General features: G+C 47.9%; 1 protein-coding gene across 2 annotated transcripts in view; it reads left to right on the top strand.

Moving 5' to 3' along the window:
- The window catches only part of MGAT4A (alpha-1,3-mannosyl-glycoprotein 4-beta-N-acetylglucosaminyltransferase A), a 114,082-nt gene that overhangs the window by 57,012 nt on the left and 29,289 nt on the right, over positions 1–27,781 (top strand). For both annotated transcript variants that reach the window (XM_088454113.1, XM_088454114.1), the window contains exons 6-10: positions 15,607–15,653; positions 19,439–19,552; positions 24,158–24,233; positions 25,255–25,369; positions 26,945–27,075. In XM_088454113.1, the coding sequence (XP_088310239.1) occupies positions 15,607–15,653; positions 19,439–19,552; positions 24,158–24,233; positions 25,255–25,369; positions 26,945–27,075 (483 nt within the window). The remainder of the gene's footprint in view (positions 1–15,606; positions 15,654–19,438; positions 19,553–24,157; positions 24,234–25,254; positions 25,370–26,944; positions 27,076–27,781) is intronic.

The raw sequence follows: 27,781 nt of genomic DNA, 5'->3' as shown, positions 1-27,781 counted from the left end.
ATAGAAACAATCTTTGTAAATATTACCTATTACATATTACCTATAATAGCCATGTTAAGAAAAAGCAAGGCTATAGTGTCTTTTTCCTAGTTTAACTAAAGCTGGGTACACACTATACGATGTGTGACCCAGCAGACTGAACGTTTTAGTCATCATTTTTGCAAACAGTGCAATGATACTGTAATGGATTTTTCTGAAGAACTTTTCTCTAAAATTCCCATGAGAATTTGAAGTCCGCATACCTTTACCTGTGTGGTTAGTAATCTAAGCTCAGTAGGCTCAGTGAGAATGTGTCACATACTGGCTTACCGTAGTACTCCTCCCATATATCATATACAAATTAATGCCTTCGGTTAGTTACAACATGTGCAATATACAATCCTATTTCCTTTACACAGGTCATATTTATTTTCTGCAAATATCTAGAGCATCTATTTATTTTTAAAACATTTTAAATAACCCTACTTCAAAAATAGATAGTAGTAGTGTATGTAGTATCAGTGTTAATTTGGCAAGGATTTTAAATTTAGTTTGTCTTAGTACCTTATTTAAAGTTGAACACATATTTCGTCGTCATTTTCGTTATTTAAACATTTATAGTTTAGTTATTGTTACAATATAGTCCTCCAAAAAAAATGTAGTTGACGATAACTGTTAGTCAAAATTTTTGTTGACAAAATTAACACTGAATGTTGTAGATGCATCAATTTTGGAATGGATATCATTTTAAGTAAACTGGCCCTACCCAAGTAGGAGAGCTGGAGATGACGCCACCCATCTAACTCCAGAATCAAGGTTGTTAAGGCCCTAGTAGTATTCAAATTATATAAATTAGTAGGACTTTTAGTAATTTGCACTCCTAAATATGTGAAACTTTTTTTTTTTTGTCCACTCAAAAGGAATCTTTAGCATGTTAGAAGGAGCGTACATAACGTGATTGTAAATATAAAGCTAACAACTTCTCGGGATTACTTTGTAGGCCAGAAATGTTCCCAAAATCCTGAAGTAGGGACATTAAATGCTGCACGGAAGCGAAGGGCTTATAAAGGTAAAGCAGAACATCATCTGCGAAGGCCGTAATCTTGATTTCTCGCTGTCCAATCCAAATACCTGGAATAGACCGAGACTGTTGAATTAAACAGAGAAGAGGGTTCAGATACAAATTAAAAAGAGGTGGCAAGGGACAGCCTTGACTCGTGCCCCTGTGCATGGAAACCTACCCTCCCTGCAGTCCATTCAATAAAAGAATAGTAAGTGGTGAACTATAAAAATAGATGAAGCCAATAAAATTGGTTGCCATGGACAACATCCCTTCTAGAAACTCACTTTAGTAAATTTACCCCTTATAGTGTGTACCCAGCTTGGCGGGTGTACAAAGCATTGCATCTGTGATGTGGTACATTACGCCTCTTATCTGGTACATACCGCTGTTGATTACCGCAGTATGTACTTAAAATCACAAAGGACAGCTCTACCGAAAGATGGTGTTACCCACCGTGGCAAGCACCGGAATGCATTCTAGTGCTTAGTAATATGGGAAATGCTGTAAAACACCCAAAAACTGTATTTCTACTTCAGGGTCCATAGGGTATCCACAGGATACCTTGGGGTATAGGTGTGACGTCAGTCGCAGGGCACCAAAGAGTTAAGCTTTCAGCCTCCCAGGATGCACTAGGTCCCCCTCCTATACCCCGCCCCCGAGCCAAGGGGGCGGGGTATAGGAGGTGCCCGGCCGGAGTCTGGGTGCACCTGTTGGAGTGGGGGCTAGAAGAGCCCCTGAAGCTTTTTCTTCATGCAGCTGTGGCTGCACATCTGGATGAACAGCATGGACAGTCAGTCCTGACATCCATGCTGTCTTCCCTACACCCCGCCGGTACCAGAACGCCGGTACTGATCCGGGGATGCTGGTGGGCATCTGGGGTCACAGCTAGCGGTGACCCCAGATGTTCCGGACCATGGCCGGATTCAAGGGGGACAGAGGTAAGCAGCGGGGTCCCGCGGTGGGTCCCCGCTGATCACATGGTCCTAAGTCCCCAGGCAGGGGGCTCCCTGGGGACTGGCTGCAGCGTGGAGCCAGAAGACCAACCTGCGCTTCCACTACCCCCTGGGACAGCGGACCGCAGCAGAGCGGTAGCGCTGCGGCGTCCCAGGGGTTAAATGCATGCCAGGGGAGCGCGCCTTCCCTGTCTCATAGCCGACGCCTCCCCCGCTGCACACAGCCCTCTCTGCACTGTGCTGACTGGCCCTGTGTCAGCGCTCGTCCCCCAGGCCAGCCTTCTCTCTGCTCCTCGGCGGCCATCTTTTCAGAAGCATGGTGAACGCTGCTGGAAGCCTGCATTGGAAGCATCGTGGTCTGGGTCCCCCCGCATACCTCTCCTCCGCTGTGGTCAGGTCTGTGTATGCAGCGCTGTGTCCTACCAGGCCCTGTGTCTGTGTAGTTGAGTGATCAGCGCTGTTAGTGCAGGAATTGATTTTCTTTGCATTGTATGTGACTGTGCTAGCGCTGCCTGTAACTTTTCTTCTCAAGACTGTCAGCTTTATTACTGTCCCTGTTCTTTCTGCTAAGCCCTTGCGGTGCTGCAGGGTGGTCTCTCGCCTATTAATATATAATTGGTGAGAGGGGTCACATACGTGGTGCCATCATGTCTGAAAGTGATTTCCCCCTCTGGCTACAGTGTACCACATGTAAAGTACCGTTAGCGGAGGGGGAGGGTAGCGCGGAGGGCCTTTGCCGGCAGTGTTTGTCCATGGCGCGGCCTCTTACGGTTACAGCACCGGTACAGGAGCCGCCCTGGTGGGCTTGTTTCGCTCAGGCGCTAACAGCTTTAGTGGGCCAGTTAGCTCCGCAGCCCGCGTTTACTCCGATGGGTTTGTCCCAGCAGTCTGTGGTGTCGTCACCCATGCAGGGTTTCCCACGACAATTGGTGGTACCCCACAGTCTCCCTATTTCCCCGCTCCCGGTTTCTCAGGAGCCAGCGTGGGTTAACTCCCTGACGAGTTCTGTACAGCACTTGTCAGATGTGTTGCAAGGGGAGTCTGTGATGCGGCCTCATAAACGGCCGGTGGCGTCTCTGTCCGCTCCTTATGAGGATGACGAAGGGACGTCTGATGATGGGGAGATTCTGGATCCTTACGATCAGGAACCTCTCCATACTAAGGACGCTGATGCTAAGTCCAAAGTATATATTCCTGGACTTATTCGGGCGGTCCGCACAGCCTTGGTGATTGAGGACGAAGTTCCCCCAGTGGCTAAGTCTAAGTATGCCTTTTTCAAAGACGTGAAGGGCGATGCCACAGTCTTTCCTCTTTCGGGTCAGTTGGTGGACCATTTAGAGGAGGCGTGGAAACAGCCTGGCAAAAGATACCAGCCGCAGAGACGCCTGGCGGTGGCTTATCCGTTCGCGGATAATTATTTTGCTAAGTGGGAATCCCCTCCACAGGTGGATTCTCACGTGACCCGTCTTGTCCGTAGTGCCACATTGCCGATGCCATCCATGTCCTCCCTTAAGGATGCTACGGACCGCAAGGTGGAAATCTGCCTGAAGTCCGCTTATTCCCTTGCGGGGGGGGGCAGCACGGCCGGCTATGGCCATTTGCTGGGTTGCCAGAGCGATGGAGCGCTGGGCGGATTCATTAGAGGCTTCTTTTGATTCCGACTGTCCGGCCGAACAGGCGGAATTGATTGGCAATCTCCGTGATTCGGCCACCTACATCAACGAGGCGGCTCTAGACATTAGTACTCTGGTGTCTAGAACTTCTTCAGCAGCGGTAGCTGCTCGTCGCACCTTGTGGCTGCGATCCTGGAAGGCGGATGCAGATTCCAAGAAGGGTCTGGAAGCGTTGCCGTTTACCGGAGAAGTTCTCTTCGGTCCGGATCTGGATAAGATTGTGGCCACGCTGGCGGCAGCCAAATCGGCTTGTCTCCCGTCGGCCGCTGCTCCTTCTGGTTCTGGACCATCGTCCTTTCGGTCATCTAGGGCCCAGGGCAGGCCCAAACCACAGTCGTTTCCTCGTCAGGCTGGCCCTAGGAAATCGGTCAAGCCCCGGAAGCAGGCATGGAGTACCAGACGTCCGGCCCCCAAGCCAGATGACAAGCCTGCGGCCTGATGGTCTGGGCCTCCCTTTGGGGGATCCCAGGGTGGGAGGCCGCCTGCTGCTGTTCGCCCAGTGTTGGTCGGTCACTACGACAGACACTTGGGTTCTGGAGGTGGTCTCCCACGGGTACGCCCTCTCCTTCCGGCACAGACCCCCGGCTCGATTCTTCACCACGGGTCTACCATCAGACCGGAACAAGGCTACGGAGCTGCGGAAGGTATTGCACACTATGCTCCAGGCTGGAGTTATAGTGCCTGTTCCATTCTCCCAGAGGGGCCAGGGTTTCTACTCAAATCTTTTTTTGGTACAGAAACCCAATGGGTCCTTTCGTCCGATTCTCAACCTCAAAGCACTCAACAAGTCTTTGCGGGTCCCGAAGTTTCGAATGGAGACCCTACGGTCCATCATTCTGGCGCTGGAACCTGGGGACTACATGGTGTCATTGGACATACAGGACGCTTACCTGCATGTCCCTATTCTTTTGCGCCATCAACAGTTCCTCATGTTTGCAATCCGCAGCGACCACTTCCAGTTTCGGGCGTTACCTTTTGGCCTGGCGACAGCACCACGTGTTTTCACCAAGGTGATGGCGGTCATGGCGGCTTCTCTGCGGCTGCAGGGAGTCCGCATGTTGCCGTACTTGGACGACCTGTTATTGGTGGCGGGATCTCCAGAGCTCCTGTTACGCCACTTGGACCTGACCATTGCCCTGCTGCAACGGCACGGCTGGCTAATCAACTGGCAGAAGTCCACTCTAATCCCGTCTCGGAGGATTCTGCATCTTGGAGCCTTATTGGACTCTGGACAGCAAAAGATCTTCGTGACGGAGGAAAAGATCTCTGCTTTACAGTCAAGGGTGCGCAGTTGTCAGTACAGCCGCCGGGTGTCTCTACACTCGGCGATGAGGTTACTGGGCTCCATGGTGTCGGTGTTCGACGTGGTGGAATATGCCCAGTTTCACTCCAGACCTCTGCAGCACCTGATCCTGTCAAAGTGGAACGAGCTGCCTCAGTCTCTGAAGTCCCAGACGATTGTGTTCACCCCGGAGGTTCGTCTGTCCCTTGCTTGGTGGTTACAGACGTCTCACCTCAGCGAGGGACGTCCGTTCTGGGTTCCAAATTGGGTCCTGTTGACAACGGACGCCAGTCTTCGGGGCTGGGGAGCAGTTTCGGGTCCACATCTGTTCCAGGGCAGGTGGACGCCGACAGAAGCGGAGCTTCCAATCAATATCTTGGAACTCCGTGCGGTCTTCAATGCTCTCCAGCAGGCACATCGATTTCTCCAGGGTCACCCGGTACAGGTCCAGTCGGACAACGCTACCACCGTGGCCTACATAAACAGGCAAGGAGGAACCCGAAGCCGGGCGGCTCTCGTAGAGGTGTCTCGGATCCTGGTTTGGGCGGAGCGCACTCTTCCGGCCATATCAGCGGTCTTCATCCCGGGAGTGCTCAATTGGGAGGCGGACTTTCTAAGTCGCCAGGACGTTCATCCGGGGGAATGGTCCCTGCACCCGGACGTTTTTCAACTACTGGTGGACAGATGGGGTCTTCCAGAGATCGACCTCATGGCGTCCCGGCACAACAACAAGTTGCCGGTGTACGGGTCTCGCACAAGAGACGAAGGGGCGTCTCTGGTGGATGCTCTGTCCGTCCGGTGGACGTTCCGGTTCGCATACCTGTTCCCTCCGGTCTCCCTTCTTCCACGGGTAATCCGGAAATTCAAACAGGAAGGAGGGACGCTCCTGTTGATAGCTCCCGCGTGGCCCAGACGGCACTGGTTCTCAGACCTTCAGGGTCTGTCCGTGGACAGTCCTCTGTGGTTGCCGCTACGACCGGACCTCCTGTCTCAGGGTCCTTGTCGTCACCCGGACCTGACTCGGCTGTCTTTGACGGCGTGGCTGTTGAGACGGCCATGCTGAGGTCCCGGGGGTTTTCCAGCTCTGTGGTGCGTACCATGTTGCGAGCTCGGAAACCGTCTTCCGCGAGGAAATACCATCGCGTTTGGCATACGTTCTTCCAGTGGTGTCGACCGAGAGTTTCGTCTGTCTCGGATTCTCGCCTTCCTGCAAGCGGGACTAGATCATGGGCTTCGCCTTGCTTCTTTGAAGGTACAGGTTTCGGCCCTGTCTGTCTGGTTTCACCGTAGGATTGCTACAATCCCGGATGTGCGCACCTTTATGCAAGGTGTTGTCCGCATTCAGCCGCCCTTTGTTCCACCTGTGGCGCTTTGGGATTTGGCTGTGGTCCTGAGGGCTCTCCAAGGACCGCCGTTTGAACCACTGGGATCAGTGGATCTTAAATGGCTAACAGCTAAGACTGTTTTCCTTCTGGCTATTGCTTCGGCCAGACGTGTTTCTGAGTTAGGGGCTCTTTCTTGTAGACCCCCTTTCTTGGTTTTTCATGGGAACAGGGCAGTACTCCGCACTCGGCCCGAGTTTCTTCCCAAAGTTGTTTCCCAGTTTCATGTTAACGAGGAAATCGTTGTTCCGGCCTTTAACTCACCGGGTCTTTCCGTGGGTGAGGTCTCTTTGGATGTTGTGCGGGCCTTAAGGACTTATGTTGACCGCACTTCTTCATTTAGGAAGTCGGACGCTTTGTTTGTCCTCTATGGCTTCCGTAAAAAGGGTTGGCCTGCTTCAAAGCAAACTTTGGCAGCCTGGATCCGTATGGCTATTTCTGAAGCTTATCTTCATGAAGGCCTACCGGTTCCTCCTTCTCTGAAGGCTCATTCCACTAGGTCTGTGGGTCCTTCATGGGCAGCTCGACGTGGTGCCTCTGCAGTCCAGATCTGCAAGGCTGCTACGTGATCCTCTGTCCATACCTTCGTGAGGTATTACAGGTTTGACACCTTCGCCTCTCAGGATGCTTCCTTCGGGCGGCGGATTCTCCTTTCTGCACAGGAGCGTCCCCACCCTTAAAGGATACTGCTTTGGGACATCCCCAAGGTATCCTGTGGATACCCTATGGACCCTGAAGTAGAAAATATGAGATATGGTAAGAACTTACCCTTGTTATCTCTATTTCTACGAAGTCCATAGGGTTCCACAGGACTCCCGCCCTGTCGCACCTGTGCTGCAGATGGGCTTTGCTCTGGTCACCGGTTTTCCGTCTCCCTCTGGTGAGAATGTGATTCTTGTATGTGTCCAGATCTTTGTTCTCTCTCTTCCTTCTCCTCCTCCGGCCTATGGCTTGGTAACTAACTGAGGTGCCTTGGCTCGGGGGCCGGGTATAGGAGGGGGACCTAGTGCATCCTGGAAGGCTGAAAGCTTAACTCTTTGGTGCCCTGCGACTGACGTCACACCTATACCCCAAGGTATCCTGTGGAACCCTATGGACTTCGTAGAAATAGAGATAACAAGGGTAAGTTCTTACCATATCTCATATTTTTCAGGGGTTTTACCGCATTTTTCAGTTTAGTACAGACCGCCCGAAGGGCCTGATTCAGAGTCGCTCATAAGCGGCCGCTCGTTCGTTCCGAGCAATGTTTGCACAACTGCGCATGCGTACGTATCATAATACGCATACGCGAACCAGTCAGTGCGGCCGAAAATCGTTTGTTCGCTAAATAGCGAATGCCTGCTATTTTGAGTGACAGGAGGAGGCATATGTGGGTGGTAACAGGGGAAGGTGCTTGAAAACGGGGAGTGGAGATCCGAATGCAGGCGTGCTTAAAGGTCAAAACGGGCGTTTTAAGGGTGTGCATAATTAATACAGCAGCGTCATTGACCACGTCACTGGGTTATTTTATAGCCAGAACTGCTCACAAGATTGCGGTAGGAAAAACCAACCACAAGAATAGCGAGCAGTTCATACGCTGGTTGATGTACTCGATTAATCTAATAAATAGCGGACATGACGTAGGATGCGAGCGGCCAGGGGGCGTAGTTTTCCAAAAAAGGACCGCATGTTTTGTTCGCGTCGTTCAGACCTAGAGGCGTGAACAGACCGCAAAGAGCGAACGGTTCATTTGATTAGCCACCCCTATTTTCTGAACGAGCGAGCGCAAATAGCGTCCGGCTCTGAATGAAGCCCAAAGTCTTTAGTTTAGCCTTTCCAATGTGGAAGAATGGACTTATGGGTAATTCTGTTTTATATAGCAGCACTTTGTCAGTGAATTACCTGATGGGTGCTGAATTGTGTTGTCAGAATACTACAGGATCACCAAAGATTTTAGGTCGGCTTTGTCGCTTACTGGTGGTAAACATGACATATAAGGGGAGATTTATCAAATCTTGGAGAGAGATAAAGTGGAGAAGTTGTACCTAGCAACCAATCAACTTTTCTACTTCAGGGTCCATAGGGTATCCACAGGATACCTTGGGGTATAGGTGTGACGTCAGTCATCGGGCACCATAGAGTTAAGCTTTCAGCCTCCCAAGATGCACTAGGGTCCCCCTCCTATACCCCGCCCCCGAGCCAAGGCACCTCAGTTTAGTTTGGTGCCCGGCCGGGGTCGGGTGCACCTGCTGGAGTGGGGGCTAGAAGAGCCCCTGAAGCTTTTCTGCATGCAGCTGTGGCTGCACATCTGGATGTACAGCATGGACAGTCAGTCCTGACGTCCATGCTGTCTTCCCTACACCCCCACCGGTACCAGAACGCCGGTACCGATCCGGGGATGCTGGTGAGCATCTGGGGTCACAGCTAGCGGTGACCCCAGATGTTCCGGACCATGGCCGGAATCAAAGGGGACAGCAAGGTAAGCAGCGGGGTCCCGCGGTGGGTCCCCGCTGTTACATGGTCCAGAGTCCCCAGGCAGGGGGCTCCCTGGGGACTGGCTGCAGCGTGGAGCCAGGTATGTAACCTGCGCTTCCACTACCCCCCTGGGACAGCGGACCGCAGCAGAGCGGTAGCGCTGCGGCGTCCCAGGGGTTAAATGCATGCCAGGGGAGCGCGCCTTCCCTGTCTCACAGCCGGCGCCTCCCACGCTGCACACAGCCCTCTCTGCACACTGCCGACTGGTCCAGTGGCAGCGCTCCTCCCCCAGGCCAGCCTCCTCTCTGCTCCTCGGCGGCCATCTTCCTGAACGCATGGTGAACGCTGCTGGAAGCACTGGACGGAAGCATCGTGGTCTGGGTCCCTCCGCATACCTCTCCTCCGCTGTGGTCAGGTCTGTGTATGCAGCGCTGTTTCCTACCAGACCCTGTGTCTGCGTAGTTGAGTGATCAGCGCTGTTAGTGCAGGAATTGATTTTCTTTGCATTGTATGTGACTGTGCTAGCGCTGCTGCCTGTAACTTCTATTCTGACTGTCAGCTTTATTCCTGTCCCTGTCCTTTCTGCTAAGCCCTTGCGGTGCGGTGCTGCAGGGTGGTCTCTCGCCTATTTAATATATAATTGGTGAGAGGGGTCACATACTTGGTACCCTCATGTGTGAAAGTGATTTTCCTCTCCGGCTACAGTGTACTACGTGTAAAGTACCGTTAGCGGAGGGGGAGGGTAGCGCGGAGGGCCTCTGCCGGCAGTGTTTGTCAATGGCGCGGCCTATTACGGTTACAGCACCGGTACAGGAGCCGCCCTGGGCTTGTTTCGCTCAGGCGCTTACGACCTTAGTGGGCCAGTTAGCTCCGCAGCCCGCGTTTACTCCGATGGGTTTGTCCCAGCAGTCAGTGGTGTCGTCACCCATGCAGGGTTTCCCAAGACAATTGGTGGTACCCCGCAGTCTCCCTATTTCCCCGCTCCCGGTTTCTCAGGAGCCGGCGTGGGTTAACTCCCTGACGAGTTCTGTACAGCACTTGTCGGCTGTGTTGCAAGGGGAGTCTGTGATGCGGCCACATAAACGGCCGGTGGCGTCTGTCGTCTCCTTATGAGGATGACGAGGGGACGTCTGATGATGGGGAGATTCTGGATCCTTACGATCAGGAACCTCTCCATACTAAGGACGCTGACGCTAGGTCCAAGGTATATATTCCTGGACTTATTCGGGCAGTCCGCACAGCCTTGGTGATTGAGGACGACGTTCCCCCAGCGGCTAAATCCAAGTATGCCTTTTTTAAATTTGTGAAGGGTGACGCCACAGTCTTTCCTCTTTCGGGTCAGTTAGTGGACCATTTAGAGGAGGCGTGGAAACAGCCTGGCAAACGATACCAGCCGCAGAGGCGCCTGGCGGTGGCTTATCCGTTCGCGGATAATTATTTTGGCTAAGTGGGAATCCCCTCCACAGGTGGATTCTCACGTGACCCGTCTTGTCCGTAGTGCCACATTGCCGATGCCATCCATGTCCTCCCTTAAGGATGCTACGGACCGCAAGGTGGAGATCTGCCTGAAGTCCGCTTATTCCCTTGCGGGGGGGGCAGCACGGCCGGCTATGGCCATTTGCTGGGTTGCCAGAGCGATGGAGCGCTGGGCGGATTCATTAGAGGCGTCTCTTGATTCCGACTGTCCGGCCGATCAGGTGGAGTTGATTGGTAATCTCCGTGATTCGGCCACTTATATCAACAAGGCGGCCTTAGACATTAGTACCCTGGTGTCTCGAATTTCTTCAGCAGTGGTGGCTGCTCGTCGCACCTTGTGGTTGCGATCCTGGAAGGCGGACGCTGATTCCAAAAAGGATTTGGAGGCGTTGCCATTTAACGGAGAAGTTCTCTTCGGTCCGGATCTGGACAAGATTGTGGCCACGCTGGCAGCAGCCAAATCGGCATGTCTCCCGTCGGCCGCTGCTCCTTCTGGTTCTGGACCATCGTCCTTTCGGTCTTATAGGGCCCAGGGCAGGCCCAAACCACAGTCTTTTCCTCGACGGGCTGGTCCTAAGAAATCGGCTAAGCCCCGGAAGCAGGCATGGAGTACCAGACGTCCGGCCCCTAAGCCAGATGACAAGCCTGCGGCCTGACGGTCCGGGCCTCCCTTTGGGGGATCCCAAAGTGGGAGGCCGCCTGCTGCAGTTCGCCCGGTGTTGGTCGGTTACCAAGACAGACACTTGGGTTCTCGAGGTGGTCTCCCACGGGTACGCCCTCTCTTTCCGGCATAGACCCCCGGCTCGATTCTTCACCACGGGTCTACCATCAGACCGGAACAAGGCCACGGAGCTGCGGAAGGTCTTGCACACTATGCTCCAGGCTGGAGTTATAGTGCCTGTTCCATTCTCCCAGAGGGGCCAGGGTTTCTATTCAAATCTTTTTTTGGTGCAGAAACCCAATGGGTCGTATTGTCCGATTCTAAACCTCAAAGCTCTCAACAAGTCTTTGCGGGTACCGAAGTTTCGGATGGAGACCCTACGGTCCATCATTCTGGCGCTGGAACCTGGGGACTACATGGTGTCATTGGACATACAGGACGCTTACCTGCATGTCCCTATTCTTTCGCGCCATCAACAGTTCCTCAGGTTTGCAATCCGCAGCGATCACTTCCAGTTTCGGGCGTTACCTTTTGGCCTGGCGACAGCACCACGTGTTTTCACCAAGGTGATGGCGGTCATGGCGGCTTCTCTGCGGCTGCAGGGAGTCCGTATGTTGCCGTACTTGGACGACCTTTTATTAGTGGCAGGATCTCCCGAGCTCCTTCTACGCCACTTGGACCTGACCATTGCACTACTGCAACGGCACGGCTTGTTAATCAACTGGCAGAAGTCCACTCTAATCCCGTCTCGGCGGATTCTGCACCTCGGAGCCTTATTGGACTCAGGACAGCAAAGGATCTTCGTGACGGGGGAAAAGATCTCTGCTTTACAGTCGAGGGTGCGCAGTTGTCTGCACAGCCGCCAGGTGTCTCTACACTCGGCGTTGAGGTTACTGGGCCCCATGGTGTCGGTGTTCGACATGGTGGAATATGCCCGGTTTCACTCCAGACCTCTGCAGCACCTGATCCTGTCCAAGTGGAACGAGCTGCCTCAGTCTCTGAAGTCCCAGACGATTGTGCTCACCCCGGAGGTTCGCCTGTCCCTTGCCTGGTGGTTACAGACGACCCATCTCAGCAAGGGACGTCCGTTCTGGGTTCCAAATTGGGTCCTGTTGACAACGGACGCCAGTCTTCGGGGCTGGGGAGCAGTTTCGGGTCCACACTTGTTCCAGGGCAGGTGGACGCCGACAGAAGCGGAGCTTCCAATCAATATCTTGGAACTCCGTGCGGTCTTCAATGCTCTCCGGCAGGCACATCGGGTTCTCCAGGGTCGTCCGGTACAGGTCCAGTCGGACAATGCTACCACCGAGCCTACATAAACAGGCAAGAAGGAACCCGAAGTCGGGCGGCTCTCGTGGAGGTCTCTCGGATCCTGGTATGGGCGGAGCGCAATCTTCCGGCCATATCAGCGGTCTTCATCCCGGGAGTGCTAAATTGGGAGGCGGACTTTCTAAGTCGCCAGGATGTTCATCTGGGGGAATGGTCCCTGCACCCGGACGTTTTTCAACTGCTGGTTTTACAGATGGGTCTTCCAGAGATCGACCTCATGGCGTCCCAGCACAACAACAAGTTGCCGGTGTACGGGTCTCGCACAAGAGACGAAGGGGCGTCTCTGGTGGATGCTCTGTCCGTCCGGTGGACGTTCCGGTTCGCATACCTGTTTCCTCCGATTTCTCTTCTTCCACGGGTAATCCGGAAATTCAAACAGGAAGGAGGGACGCTCCTGTTGATAGCTCCCGCGTTGCCCAGACGGCACTGGTTCTCAGACCTTCAAGGTCTGTCCGTGGACAGTCCTCTGCGGTTGCCGCTACGACCGGACCTTCTGTCACAGGGTCCCTGTCTTCACCCTGACCTGACTCGGTTGTCTTTGACGGCGTGGCTGTTGAGACAGCCATCCTGAGGTCCAGGGGGTTTTCCAGCTCTGTGGTGTGTACCATGTTACGAGCTCCGAAGCCGTCTTCCGCGAGGATATACCATCGCGTGTGGCATACGTTCTTCCAGTGGTGTCGACCGAGAGGTTATGCACCGCGGGAATTTCGTCTGTCTCGGATACTCGCCTTCCTACAAGCGGGACTAGATCATGGGCTTCGCCTTACTTCTTTGAAGGTACAGGTTTCGGCCCTGTCTGTCTGGTTTCACCGTAGGATTGCTACAATCCCGGATGTGCGCACCTTTATGCAAGGTGTTCTCCGCATTCAGCCACCCTTTGTTCCACCTGTGGCGCCTTGGGATTTGGCTGTGGTCCTGAGGGCTCTCCAGGGACCGCCGTTTGAACCACTGGGCTCAGTGGATCTTAAATGGCTAACAGCTAAGACTGTTTTCCTTCTGGCCATAGCTTTGGCCAGACGTGTTTCTGATTTAGGGGCTCTCTCTTGTAGACCCCCTTTCTTGATTTTTCATGGGAACAGGGCAGTGCTCCGCACTCGACCTGAATTTCTTCCCAAAGTTGTTTCCCAGTTTCATGTTAACGAGGAAATTGTTGTTCCGGCCTTTAACTCACCTGGTCTTTCAGTGGGTGAGGCCACTTTGGATGTTGTGCGGGCCTTAAGGACTTATGTTGACCGCACTTCTTCGTTTAGGAAGTCGGACGCCTTGTTTGTCCTCTATGGCTTCCGTAAAAAGGGTTGGCCTGCTTCAAAACAAACTTTGGCAGCCTGGATCCGTATGGCTATTTCTGAAGCTTATCTTCATGAAGGCCTACCGGTTCCTCCTTCTTTAAAGGCTCATTCCACTAGGTCTGTGGGTCCTTCATGGGCAGCTCGACGTGGTGCCTCTGCAGTCCAGATCTGCAAGGCTGCTACGTGATCCTCTGTCCATACCTTCGTGAGGTATTACAGGTTTGACACCTTCGCCTCTCAGGATGCTTCCTTCGGGCGGCGGATTCTCCTTTCAGCACAGGAGCGTCCCCACCCTTAAAGGATACTGCTTTGGGACATCCCCAAGGTATTCTGTGGATACCCTATGGACCCTGAAGTAGAAAATATGAGATATGGTAAGAACTTACCCTTGTTATCTCTCTTTCTACGAAGTCCATAGGGTTCCACAGGACTCCCGCCCTGTCGCACCTGTGCTGCAGATGGGCTTTGCTTTGGTCACCGGTTTTTCCGTCTCCCTCTGGTGAGAATGTGATTCTTGTGTGTGTCCAGATCTTTTTTCTCTCTCTTCCTTCTCCTCCTCCGGCCTATGGCTTGGTAACTAACTGAGGTGCCTTGGCTCGGGGGCGAGGTATAGGAGGGGGGACCCTAGTGCATCCTGGGAGGCTGAAAGCTTAACTCTATGGTGCTCGATGACTGACGTCACACCTATACCCCAAGGTATCCTGTGGAACCCTATGGACTTCGTAGAAATAGAGATAACAAAGGTAAGTTCTTACCATATCTCATATTTTAACTATCATTGTACAGACTGCAAGATAAATGACAGAAGCTGATTGGTTGCTATGGGCAACTTCTCCACTTTACTCTCGCCAAGATTTGATAAATCTCCCCCATAATAGGTTTATATTGTTATTCACAGCTGTGACGCTTTCCCTTGCGGCTCTGCAGATCATGCAGCAAATAAAACGGTACAGGATTATTGTTAGTGCTACAAAACAAAATGCTATATTAACAAACTAATAACCTCTCTACAGAGATGTTATCAGCTCGCTTCAGGAACTTATTTTCCATACAACTGAATATTATACTGTATGTCCTTGTATTCTACTCCCAACAGTATCATTTGCTGCATGAGTTTTTCAGCAACATTTATCTTACAAAGTGTCGTTCTATCTTGGTTATGACACATTGTGATGTTCCGGCAACACAATAATCTATCCTTCTTGTCTTCTCTCTTATTACCCACTCCGTTCTCTCCCTTGCTATTTTTTGCTTCATGAACACAGTTTTGCTGCATTTTTATATATCCTCATACACAAAAAGGGCCTGATGCAGAGAGTAACGTACATTGTGTATTGTGTGTGTCATTGTACTGCTCATGCTGAATGTAACTATGGGCGATGCTGATTCCTAACTGAGTAGTAAGGAGGGATTCGCACTTGGGCATTACCTGAATTGCGGGGCTGTGCAAAGTTATGTGCACATATAAATACTCTTGTTTGCATCTATTGCACCATAGACGGGGTTAGTGTAAGTGCACACTGATAATGGTGGTGGCTATGAAACTAAGTGTACATATGGATAGCAGGTGGATGCACTGCATAAATGCATATAGGTGTATATCTTATATAGCTATATTTATTTACATGTACGCAATACAGTAGCAGTCATGGCCAAGTTGGGTTTCACACTGCATCAGCCCCAAAATGTTTAAAAAGTATGATTGAACTGAATGAATTGATTTTTATGAACATAGCTATCCTATTCAGTAATTGGAAGACAGTCTGTCAATAAATATAACAATCTTCTGCTAATCTGTGACTGGAAATGACACAAAGACGTTTGTTTTTTTTTAAGATATTCTTGCTATATATCCAATAACTGTCTGATGCATTTTACTGATCCATCTGTCTTCATGGTTTTGCTTGTATGATACTTTTGTTCTTTAACTGTTTCAGTGAAAACTGAGGCTGTTAAAGAAAAAAGCCCTAACATTCTCCTTTACATGCCATATAAAACATGCAGTGTTACCATTTTTGGATGATTCGAAATTTTTTTAATTTTCTTAAACTTTTTTTTTCTCCAGACAGACCTTGAGTATGTGCAGAGCGTGGTTGGAAGCTTGGAAAAAGAGTAAGTTCAATAGGTTACATATTGTTTGCACATAGACATATTGGTTGTGTTTTGAAAGCCAGCATATTGCCAGTAATTTACACTTATGGCTTAAAAATCATTAATAATTATTTCACACATTCATAATTTTTTCATAGGTTTTCCTCTGCTGCTAGCATAATCTCTATGATGCAACGCTGATACCAGTGTATCACCCACTATTATATATTGCTATCTATTTGTAATATGCGTGTGTAAAACACTCCATGCATTTACTATTGCATGATAAAGGCTATGATTGAAAGGCACAGTGGTGAGCTCATTTACTCTGAGTTAAATATCAAGTGGTTTCAAGAAATGAGCAGCTTCAGGTAACATAATTTTGCTCTCTTTTTAAAGCATTCATTTTTTAGTACCTTACAATAGAAGTGGATTGCAAGGTTATTCAGTATGTATGATACTCAACTGTCTAATTCAAGAATAAGTAGCCCCCAAGGAGCAAGCTTGTGCTCCATTGCACTTATTGAAAATTTCAAATAAATTGCAGGATATATTAAATTTGGGTCTTTAAGAGTTACTGGTTATTTGTATAATGCAGTGTGCCACCGACATACTTGTTTCTATGCATTAAGCCAGTATACTACTTATTATTGAATACATGTATCAGAGTGGCCAGGCTAATGCTGGGCATAAACTATACAATTATCTGTCAGATATCTGTCCAATCTGGCTGGTTGGAATGAAAACCTGGTAATGTATGGGAGCAAATGACAGTCGATTTCTACAGAGAGTAGTTATGACTGACATATAATACAGAGCATATTTTTTCTTGCCTTTACCATTCCCCTCTTCAAAAACTTTCATCATCGTAAGAACTCCATTAATACTACTTAATATAGTTAACCCCTTTACAGTTATTACTTTTATAATCACCATTATAAATTTGCCCTTATCAGTCGGGATTTCGACGCCTATCATTAGTCCCATGCCGGGATTTCACAGTCGGGAAGCCGGCGGTCAGCATTTCGACCGCCGGCTTCCTGACGGCATACCTGCAGAAAGCATCAGTGACTGCCGTACAATACAGAAAGCCCTTTGTCCACCATATAATATAGAAAGCATCCGTGAACACCATACAATACAGAGAGTAGTTATAACTGACATATAATACAGAGAGTATTTTTTTCTTGCCTTTACCATTCCCCTCTTCATAAACTTTTTTCACTGTAAGAACTCCATTAATAATAATAATAAATATAATTAACCCCTTTACAGTTATTACTTTCATAATCACCCTTATAAATTAGCCCTCATCTAAATTAAATTAACATCCTCTAATAATTCAATTACTGTTCATTAATCCCATAATTAACTCCCTCAGTCTGATAACCAACCCAAAAAATCTTAATCCCTTACACCAGTGGTTCCCAAACTGTGCGGCACCCTGGGTTGCCTTGGGACACTTGCAGGGGTGCCTCAGGTTGGTGGTCCAGCAACAAATCAAATTCTTTATGGTCAATGTAATGTAAATATGTGCACAAACAGAAGTACACACCTGTCCACCACTATATAACCAAACCTAAGGATGACAGGTCAGCACAATTTACTACACTGTATTACTTCACTACATTTTTTTCTGAACTTCTCAATGACAAATTTTTGGCTTAGGGGTGCTGTGAAAACAATGCTGCTACTCTAGGGCGCCGTGTTTCAAAAAAGTTTGGGAACCACTGCCTTACACCCTTCTTCTTAATACTACTTTCCATAAACCAGGCACTGCAGGTCCCACTGAGGCTGTGAGGAGGAGGGTATATAAGAGGAAGAAGGGGCTGTGCAGGGACTATTTTTGGAAAGCAATGTCCTTGGGAGGGTAATAAGATGTATGCAGCTGGCTAGGCACACCCAGGCTAGCTGCACTAACTCTGCTGCTAGTACCTTCTCTCTTCCGTCACTCTGGGCAAGTGCTGTACCAACCGCTTCCGAGCTGCTTGTCATTCACTAGCACGCATTAAGAAGGTCCGTTCCAATGCGCAAAAGGAAAAGTACTCTCTGGCGCGGATAGGAACACTTGTACAGGTCTCCCAAATCCAGATATTCCGAAATACTGAATTTTTTGAGTGTGACTGATATAGTGATAACTCTGCTTTTTGATAGTTCAAGATAAACAAACTTTGTTTTTGATAGTTCAAGATAAACAAACTTTGTTTAACGCACAAAATTTTCATTGTCGATAAGGCATATATGAAACATAAATTGATTTTGTGTATGCAAAAATTACCTCTATAATTACCTATATAAGGTGTATATGAAACATTAATGCATTCTGTGTTTAGATTTGGGTCCCATTCCCAAGATCTCTCATTATGATATGCAAATATTCCAAAATACAGAAAAAATTGATACCCAAAATACTTCTGGTCCCAAGCATTTTGGATATGGGAGACTCAACCTGTCTTTAGAAATCCACTAGAGATAGTATAGTAATTCTATTTGGGGGTAATGCCCCTGGTTCCCATGAATGTGAGTCATCTATGAGAATTGTGTCTGTGACACAATGATACTCAGAAGGGCAAATACCTTTATAGTGAGCTTATATAAAACAGGATTGTGCAATCAGATGGTAAAACAGTTTATTTATACAAGTCAGTTATACCTGGCTTTTTTTTAAATGGCAAGTTGTCATGGAGAGAAGTGTGCAAATATCACAATATACGCTTTTCACGCTACTTCAGACATTGCATCCAATCAGTTAGAAACTATGTTTTCATTTTGTACCTAATGCCATTTGGTGTCAATATTTGAATGTTAGCATAATGGTGTCGACATTTTCAATGTCAAGATTTGCCTTAACGACATTGTCACTGCATACTCCTTTATGTCATAGTCCCTCTAAATCAATTACCTTCTAACAAATTATCATTATTATTATCCTTTATATAAGTGTGGACATATTACATATTGTATTTTGAAGTGATCATGACGCATATACTGTACATGACTTACAGTGACATGAAATTAGTTGGCTCCTTTTGGACAGAGCCCTATATACTGTGTAATCTAAGACGTGTAGGGAACAATAAATACAAAAGATAGCGGAAAACAATTGTAGCTGTAAAGAGGAATAGAAACAATACTGGTGACAGGCTGGAAAGAAGATATTTTTGCAGAGTTTAATGGCCCGTTAAAGATGAATGCAACAATTATTTCAACAATGGTATTTAGTTTGGAAATTTCAGAGGTTTTCATATAGTGATGCCAAACAGGCTCTCTGTCTGAGATTCTTCCTGTCCCCATCATTTGCCATAGGGACAACTAAATTGTCTGACATACTCCGAGTTCTCTGTCTGGTATCCATGGATTTCACTGGGTCACTGAACATTTAACAAATAATAAAATTTGTCTTTTTTTCTTAGTTACTTTGAAAAGTTTTTTTTACATAAATGTAAGCTGTAAAATAGGGTCATGTTGCCATATGGTGACATATATTAATCATTTTAGCAATCAAAGAAAATGGATATTAATACAATGAGCATATGTCTTTGCTTACATTGTTGTGATATACCGAATTACAACATTGTGGATGTTCCTTTTCATGCAGGCAATAATACATTTCAGTCACTGAGTAGTGTCTCTGTCCCAAACACGGGACAATGGAACAATGATAACTTTGCATTACTTTGAACTCGAGCCGAGGTCTTTGCTCTTATAGATTTTCTGATTTACCTTTTTGTGTTGCGTTTATGCAGAGAATATCCCATTGCACCATATCCGGTGTCAATAACTAGATTTTATCTGTTTTTAATTAGATTCTCCACAGAAATTGGCTCTGGCTTAGTGGAAGTAATTTCACCTCCTGCTGCCTATTATCCAGACTTGACAAACTTAAAGGAGACATTTGGAGATTCAAAAGAGAGAGTTAGGTATGTAATGCAACAAATACTCGGGGCCATGTGATCGGAGTAACAGAAGAGTTTTTTGTCTTTTTCTATTTGCTTCTTATATTCAGTATATATTGGTTCCCATTTGTGGTAATGCAGGGGAAGTATTGCATTTGGGAGTCCTTTACCTGCATGTATTAAGTGCTTTACAGTTAGCATTGTAATATTATGGAAATCTGTAATAATATACTACCGCTATGACCTAGTGCATGTGCACTTAAACAGAGGTGGTTTTTGGGTTATTCCTATATCTTTTCATCGCCCGTCAGAATCTGACCACCGCCCGGCACTTCTACCCCAAGCACCCCCCCCCCCCCCCTGCCCGCCGCATTCCCGGTCACCCTCCGCCTCCTGCTGTGGAACGCTGGCCCCTGAAGCGACTGGAGGCTAAAGAAGCATCCGATCACGTCAGAGGCAAGCGTTCCCAGTGATGCACTGCGCAGGTGATATCATGATGTCACCTGTGACGTGAAGAACCCACCCTGCGCGCCTGCTAGATCCAGTCAGAGCGAGGAAGTGGGAGCGCCGCCGCTGGGCATGTTCAGGTAAGTTCTGGGCTAGGGCTGGGACCAGTCTGGGGGCACTGCACAAGGGGCCAGTCTGGGGGCACTGCACAAGGGGCCAGTCTGGGGGCACTGCACAAGGGGCCAGTCTGGGGGCACTGCACAAGGGGCCAGTCTGGGGGCACTGCACAAGGGGCCAGTCTGGGGGCACTGCATATGGGGCCAGTCTGGGGGCACTGCATATGGGGCCAGTCTGGGGGCACTTTATATGGGGCCAGTCTGGGGGCACTTTATATGGGGCCAGTCTGGGGGCACTTTATATGGGGCCAGTCTGGGGGCACTTTATATGGGGCCAGTCTGGGGGCACTTTATATGGGGCCAGTCTGGGGGCACTTTATATGGGGCCAGTCTGGGGGCACTTTATATGGGGCCAGTCTGGGGGCACTTTATATGGGGCCAGTCTGGGGGCACTTTATATGGGGCCAGTCTGGGGGCACTTTATATGGGGCCAGTCTGGGGGCACTGCATATGGGGCCAGTCTGGGGGCACTGCATATGGGGCCAGTCTGGGGGCACTGCATATGGGGCCAGTCTGGGGGCACTGCATATGGGGCCAGTCTGGGGGCACTGCATAAGGGGCCAGTCTGGGGGCACTGCATAAGGGGCCAGTCTGGGGGCACTGCATATGGGACCAGCCTGGAGGCACTGCATAGGGGCACTACTTCAGCCTGGGGGCACTTTATAAGGGCAAAACAAAACTACAGGGGGCAATGCATAAAGGGGAAAACTACAGGGGGCAATTTATAAAGGGAATAACTACAGGGGGCACTGCATAATGGGCACTTTTGACCGAGAGCCAGTGGGGGAGCAGCCTGAGACCTGTTGGGCTGGAATGGTAAGGGAGGGCAGTGTTCTCCCCAGGCTGTTTTTTGCGGGTGCACCACCCGGCACTTTGGGAGCCTGCAAATGGGGACAGTATCTGGGAACTGTATAAAAAGGACCAGATTCTACAGACTTTTCAGCTTTTCATAATCAGACAACTGGGCCTCTAATAAGAGGAGAATTAATATATAAAATGTTATTTCCAGTTTAAATCATTATAAGGTCAGGGTTTAAAACATTTTATTATTGCGAAGGCCCCACCCGGCTACTTCTTGATACCACCAGGCTGGAAACATCTTCTGGGGAGAACACTTAATATACTGTTACTGTTTGATGACAAAGTAATTCTGTGAGCAGAAAGTTCACAAATCCTATTTTACTGTGGTAGGTAAAAGGGACAAAATCGTTTTAGATATGGAAGTAAAATGAGAAAAACCAAAGAAGGAATAGAAAGATTCAAGATGGAGGGAGAGGAGTGTTTAGATAAGTACGTAGTTCTAGTCCGTATTCAGTATTGATGCAAAGAAATTAGACCTGAGTCCATTTACAGGAGAGGATCCTGACGGAACTCTCAATACTGAAAGTAGGCAGGTCTTTGGGGCTGGGATACGTTCACGTGATGCCGGTGCTTAGAATATCTATCAGAATCCTGGCGCCGTCATCCCGAAGGTAAGTAGTGGGGTTGTGGGGAGTGTTAGGGGTTAAGCACTAGAGGGAGAGGGTTAGGTTTAGGATGTGGGGAGGGGGAGGTTAGGTTTAGGCACTGGGGGGAGGTTAGCTTCAGGCACCGGGAAGGGTTTGGGTAGGGAGAGGGGGAGGGTTAGGATACCTTCCGACAAGTGTCGGTATTCTAACCCATTTGGGATCACGGCTTTGGGATTATGTCTGCCGAGATCCATACCCATCCCATTGGGGCCAAATGGGATATAGAGAATATTACAAACAGGAGGACTGGAATAGGGCAAGTGTAATGCTACATCATTTATATTTTGCAGTTTTGTTTTGACTAGGTGACTAATGTAATAGTTCAAGGTGGAGGCCTAAGGCGCAGCTTAACTAGATTTTAGTAAGACCTTTCTTGCTGTCCCACATCGAAGACTGATAAAGAAATTGGAATGCTCTGGATTGAGATCAGAAGTGGTTGAGTGGATACAATATTAGTTGGAGGATAGACAACAAAACTTTAGCAAATAAAGAGCATGCAGAAAAAGAAGAGGGTACCTATGGAGATCCCCCAATGATCAGCATTAGTAGGAAAGTGTATCATCTGAAATAAAGGTAACGATATGTAACAGGGTATACATAAGAAAAAATGTGACCAAGTTGATTAATGGTCTATTCTAGGTAGATTAGGAGACTGGCCAAGAATCTGTGTAATGGCAAAAAATTCTAATCTGTGCACTTGGGTCTCAAGTGAATATAGTATTTATAGTACACAAATGTCAGCTACTGAGGAGGAAATGATCTAGCAGCCACTAAATCAGGTAACGCTAGCCAGGCCATATATAAAAAAAGCGATGGGGAAGGCCAGTTGGATTCTATGTTGCATAGAAAAAAAGTGTTATACCCCTTTCACACTGCCAGCAATAAACCGGGCTATTGCATGTAAAAGTGCACCAACCCGTGTCACTGTGCAGTGTGAAAGGACCCAGTTGAAATAACCCGGTTTGACTCTGCATTTCAACCTGGGTAACGAGCAAGGTTGAACATGGGTTCAACACGGCTCGCAGTGCAGTGTGAACGGATAACCCAGGCCGATACGACCCGGGACCCGTTCACAGCATAGGAAGAACTGGCGCTTGGAGAAGATCGCATCTCCAAGCGCCAGCTTGGCACGTGATGGCTGATGTAATCGACCTGGCCTAAGCCAGGTCAGTTCGCCAGTCTGAAAGGGGTTTCACCCGGGTCACACACGGGATGGACCAGTGTACAAAATCCCAGGTATGCCATGCAGTGTGAAAGAGGCATTAGTAGCCTAAAGGTATGGGTGAAGATGCGAATACATAACTTACTGATGAGACCTCACCTAGAAATCTGTCTTCAACTAGAGGCCATATCTACAGAGTGACATAAATGACATTATGGAAAGAAGGGCTAGTAAAATCATGCCTGCTGTACTTACGAGGAGAGATTAAAGGGATTTCATATGCATAGTTTACAGCAAAGAAAGGAGGGGGGAAGCTTTCAGATATATCCAGGGTTCAGGAGCAAGGTGTAGAGGGAAGTTTGGGGAAGAATTGTGTTACAGAAAGAGTTGTATGTAAGTGGAATAGCCTGCCAACAGAGATAGGAGGGATATTTAAACATGCTATATATCAACATATAGTAAATCTGGTAAAGAGCTAAGGATTAAAGAGGCTTGACAGGGCCAGTGCAAGGTGTCTGGGCACCCTAGGCAACATTTCACCCACCGCCCCTCCTCCCTCCAATTCATACTATGCCACATATTAGTGACGCTAATTTATAATATGCCACACAGTAGAGCCCCAAAATCATACTGTGCCTCATAACACTGCCCCCAATTCATAATATGTTATGTTCCACAATTCATTATATGCCACACATCTGTATTCCCAATTCATAATTATGCTACACATGAATGCCTCCAATACATAATATGCCACCCATTTGTGCCCCCAATACATATGCCACACATTTGTGCCCCCAATACATATGCCACAGAGCTGTGCAAGAAAGTGATTGTATGCCACATAGACATGAATTATGGCAAACAATGCCTAGTACATATGCCACACATGTGCCCTAAATTCTTTATATGCCATATAGCTGTGCCCCAATACATAATGCCAACCATCCATGCCCCAATATATTTATGCCACACATCTGTGCTCCAATATATGTCAGTACCCATTACCCTCCACATACACGCACACTCCCTAAACCCACACACACATACCCTGTCAGCACTCCATAAAACCACCCCCACACACACACACTAAACCAACCTGGGACTGAAAGAGACATCCTTTTTTTGTGTGGACTCAGCGGCGCCCTCCAGTGGTCGGCCCCTAGGCAGCCGCCTAAAGCTGCCTAATGGTAGTACCGGCCCTTTGATGATTTTAGGAACAAACATGGACTAGACCTGTCTTTTGTAATTGTAACCCATCCAGAAAGGTTTCTATATTTGCAAATAAATATCTGCTATATAGAATTACTTTATTTTCCTATTTTTCTTATTGCAGATGGCGAACCAAACAAAATTTAGACTATTGTTTTCTTATGATGTATGCTCAGAGGAAGGGTATTTATTACATTCAGGTAAATGTTGTTTCCTTACTTTTTATGTATAACAGCACACACAGGTCAGTTGTAAATTGCAGAAAAAAATACCGGTCACACAAGTATGGCCAGGCGATCACAGGTACAGTGCAATATGTGACCAGCTTATTAAGATCGTCTATAATGACCATGTGACCGAGCAGTCGGGCAATCAGGGATAGGATTATATGTGCAGGCAGAGGGGGAGTGGCCGTTCATGAAAATTGGTGCACTGGGAAAAGTGCTGCAACCCAAATAAACAGGTTCACTTATTCGGGTACAGTGTCTTTTTTTTCCCTGGAGCCCATATTTTATAAATACGGTACTTCTAAAAGATGAAACCGCCTAAAGACTGTAAACTGCATTGCTGCTCTTAGCCCCTTTTTACTGTACTATTATAAGTGGCCAATTAGCAGATAATAGATCTTTTAAATGCTGTTCATAAATGGCTATTCAGGAAGATAGCCAAGCAATACAGACCATACTGATATTGCTGGATTCCCATTAGCATTGCTGGATTCACACTATCAATGAAAGCCCAAAGGTCTAGTCTTGGGGCCAGGAGCTGTTTCATTTGGTTCCTGGTCTCACAATGCGCATCTAATATGGAGTACACAGGCATTATGTAAGTGTAAGTGAAGTCCTTTGGCATCCAGTAATGTTAATCAGGCTAGGAAGACTGTAGGAGAATGATCCTATGTTTTCAGCTAAAAAGTAGGCACATTGTATCTGATAGTAGCTAGCATGTCAGTTACTACTAGCCTCCCCATAATTACTGTATATCACAAAGATAACAGCACGTTTTTTGGAAATCTCACAGTTCAGGCTAGTTAATATAACTCTATCATTTATAGAAATATAGATCCACACACAACTGGAAGTGGAGAGAGACCACATATAAAATACAATAAGTCAGTATGAGTGATTAATTACACAATCACTAGTTTATATTATTGATTGCATTAGTGTGCAAATACAAAATGCACTGTATGTGTTGTCCTATATTATCCTCTCTCTGCAGCTTGAAGATGATATTGTTGCCAAACAGAATTATTTCAGTACAATAAAGAACTTTGCGCTTCAGCTGTCTTCTGAGGAGTGGATGATCCTGGAATTTTCTCAGTTAGGATTCATTGGTAAGGAAGTGTTAACATGTAAGCAGAGCATATTGTATGGCTCTCATTGCCATTCCCTAATGAACCTGTACACGGTTATGTCATTAAGGGCCTGATTCAGAGTCACCCACTGAAGGACGATTTTCACGTAGTTGAACGCTTTTTCTTTTATCTGCGTAAAAATGAAAATCTCATAGGGCACACGTGCTACACAATATGTACATGCAGAGGCGCTGTTGCAATTAATACACACGGTATCAGAAATGTGCTGGGGCTTCCTGAGCGGTGACTGGGAGGTGGCTGTTCACTTGCATGGAGAGTCCGTATTATGGGTGCGTTATGGGAGTGTTGCATTCAATAGTTCACATAGGAGACCATACTCTGATGGATAATCTGCACCTACCATAGGGCTGGTGCAACTGATGGTCTCGCCTAAAGACGCGCCAGGAGGTATTAAAGCATCTTCATACGTTCATAATGGGCATCTCAGTCCTTGCTCATTCATTCATACACGCAGGTGTATATCAGGGATGGACTTTGTAGAGGGATTTGCATAACGTCACAGATGGGTAACCGCCAAAAGATGCGCCTTGGTCCACCTCTGAATCGGGCCCTAAATGTAATCACGACCTTGTGACAGACACTGTATGTGTCTGCTTCTAGCTGGTAGAAAAGAAAGGAGCACGGTCAATGGTCATAGCATAGTTATATTAACTATTTATCATTAATTAATTACGTGTGTTATGTATTAGAACTAATGCACACATACAGGGATGTAGTCTGGAAGCCGACGGTCTAAATGCTGACCGCCGGCTTCCAGACTCTCTAATCCCGACGTGGTACTAATGACAGGCGCCGAAAACTTGACTCCTCTCTTTAACCATACACCGGAAGACCGACGCCCGGCATACCGAACGAAGGTAAGCCGGGTGCGGACAGCCATGAAGGGGGGGGGGGGGAAGGTTAGGTTTAGGGTTCCCAGGGGGGGACTTAGGGTTAGGCACTCCCACGGGAGTTTAGGGTTAGGCTAGGGGAAGGGGGGGTTAGGGTTAGGCACCCCCGGGGGGAGGTTAGGGGTAGGCACCCCATGGGCGGAGGTTAGGGTTAGCCACCTCCGGGGGGAGGTTAGGGTTAGGCACTCCCCCCCCCCGGGAGACTTAGGTTTAGGCTGCGGGGAAGGGGGGGTTAGGTTTAGGCACTTAGGGGGGGTTAGGATTAGGCACTTGGGGGGGAGGTTAGGGTTAGGCACTTGGGGGGGAGGTTAGGGTTAGGCACCCCTAAGGGAGCTAGGGTTAGGGGGAGAATTGGGTTAGCGATACTTACCTTAGGGGCGATCGGGATATTCACCCTTGCCGGGCTGCCGCTGTCGGGATTTGAACCGCCGGCCATGCGGCCATACTACACCCCATATACATTCTAGGTAATATATAGAACCGTTTGGAAGCATGCAGGTTTTCTTACCATGTCTTTTAAGTATTAGGCGTTTTGGCCAAGAGTGGACTATAGTGCGGATAGAATAATTGTGCAGCACATTTGCCAGGGAGAAGCCTGATTGCATCTAAATGTAGTTGTGTCTTTTTTTTTCTTTTAATACAGGGAAAATGTTTCAAGCGCCTGATATCACACTCATTGTTGAGTTCATTTTCATGTTCTATAAGGAGAAGCCTATAGATTGGCTTCTGGATCACATATTATGGGTAAAAGTCTGTAACCCCGAAAAAGATGCAGTAAGTGATGTTAAAATGCTGTTCTGGTTTTAAATTGAATTGTATAGAATGTTTGCATTAACATTCTGGTTCTGATTTGTCTCTGCAGTCATTCATGGAAACGGGCATTTTAAAAAAGTCTATTTATAAGGTGTGGAAATTAAAATATAAATGTGTTCATTTAAATAAGACAAATAAAATATAGAGCTCCCGTGCCTGTAGGGAGGTATATTCTGACCTATATCACTTTGAAGGAGCATTTGCCCAGCAGCGCATACTACTGTAAGCAATCTTCACTCCTTGTCCTGCACACCTATATGGGTTGCGAGAATCCCATACATAACCGAGGAGTGCCTTATATTTAGGCTTGTCATATCATCCCTTTAATTCGGGACAGATATGATTTACACAGATTCTGTGGCTGGCTGACTTCAGGTCTCCATTTCACCTGGTTTTAATCTGCCACAGACCCTGTGTAATTAATGAGTGTCCTGAATTAAAGGGATAATATGGCAAGCCTGCTTATATTACCATTCCAGAGGCATCTTGGGACACTGCTCACCTAATAAAGCAGTTGTAAGTAAGTGCTGGGGTATGGTGTTTTGTCTATCTGAACCCCCCGAGCATTGGGACAATTCATTACTAGACAATTATGGGCCTGATTTCAGCACAGATCGCAATTGCAACCGCGTACACAGATCAGCCGATTGTTGCGTACTGCGCATGC

This window comes from Taudactylus pleione, unplaced genomic scaffold, assembly GCF_031769625.1.
Source record: "Taudactylus pleione unplaced genomic scaffold, aTauple2 ptg000609l, whole genome shotgun sequence".
Taxonomy (NCBI): Eukaryota; Metazoa; Chordata; class Amphibia; order Anura; family Myobatrachidae; genus Taudactylus; species Taudactylus pleione.
Note: the sequence above shows the minus strand (reverse complement) of the source record. Positions and strands in the feature narration are given on the sequence as shown.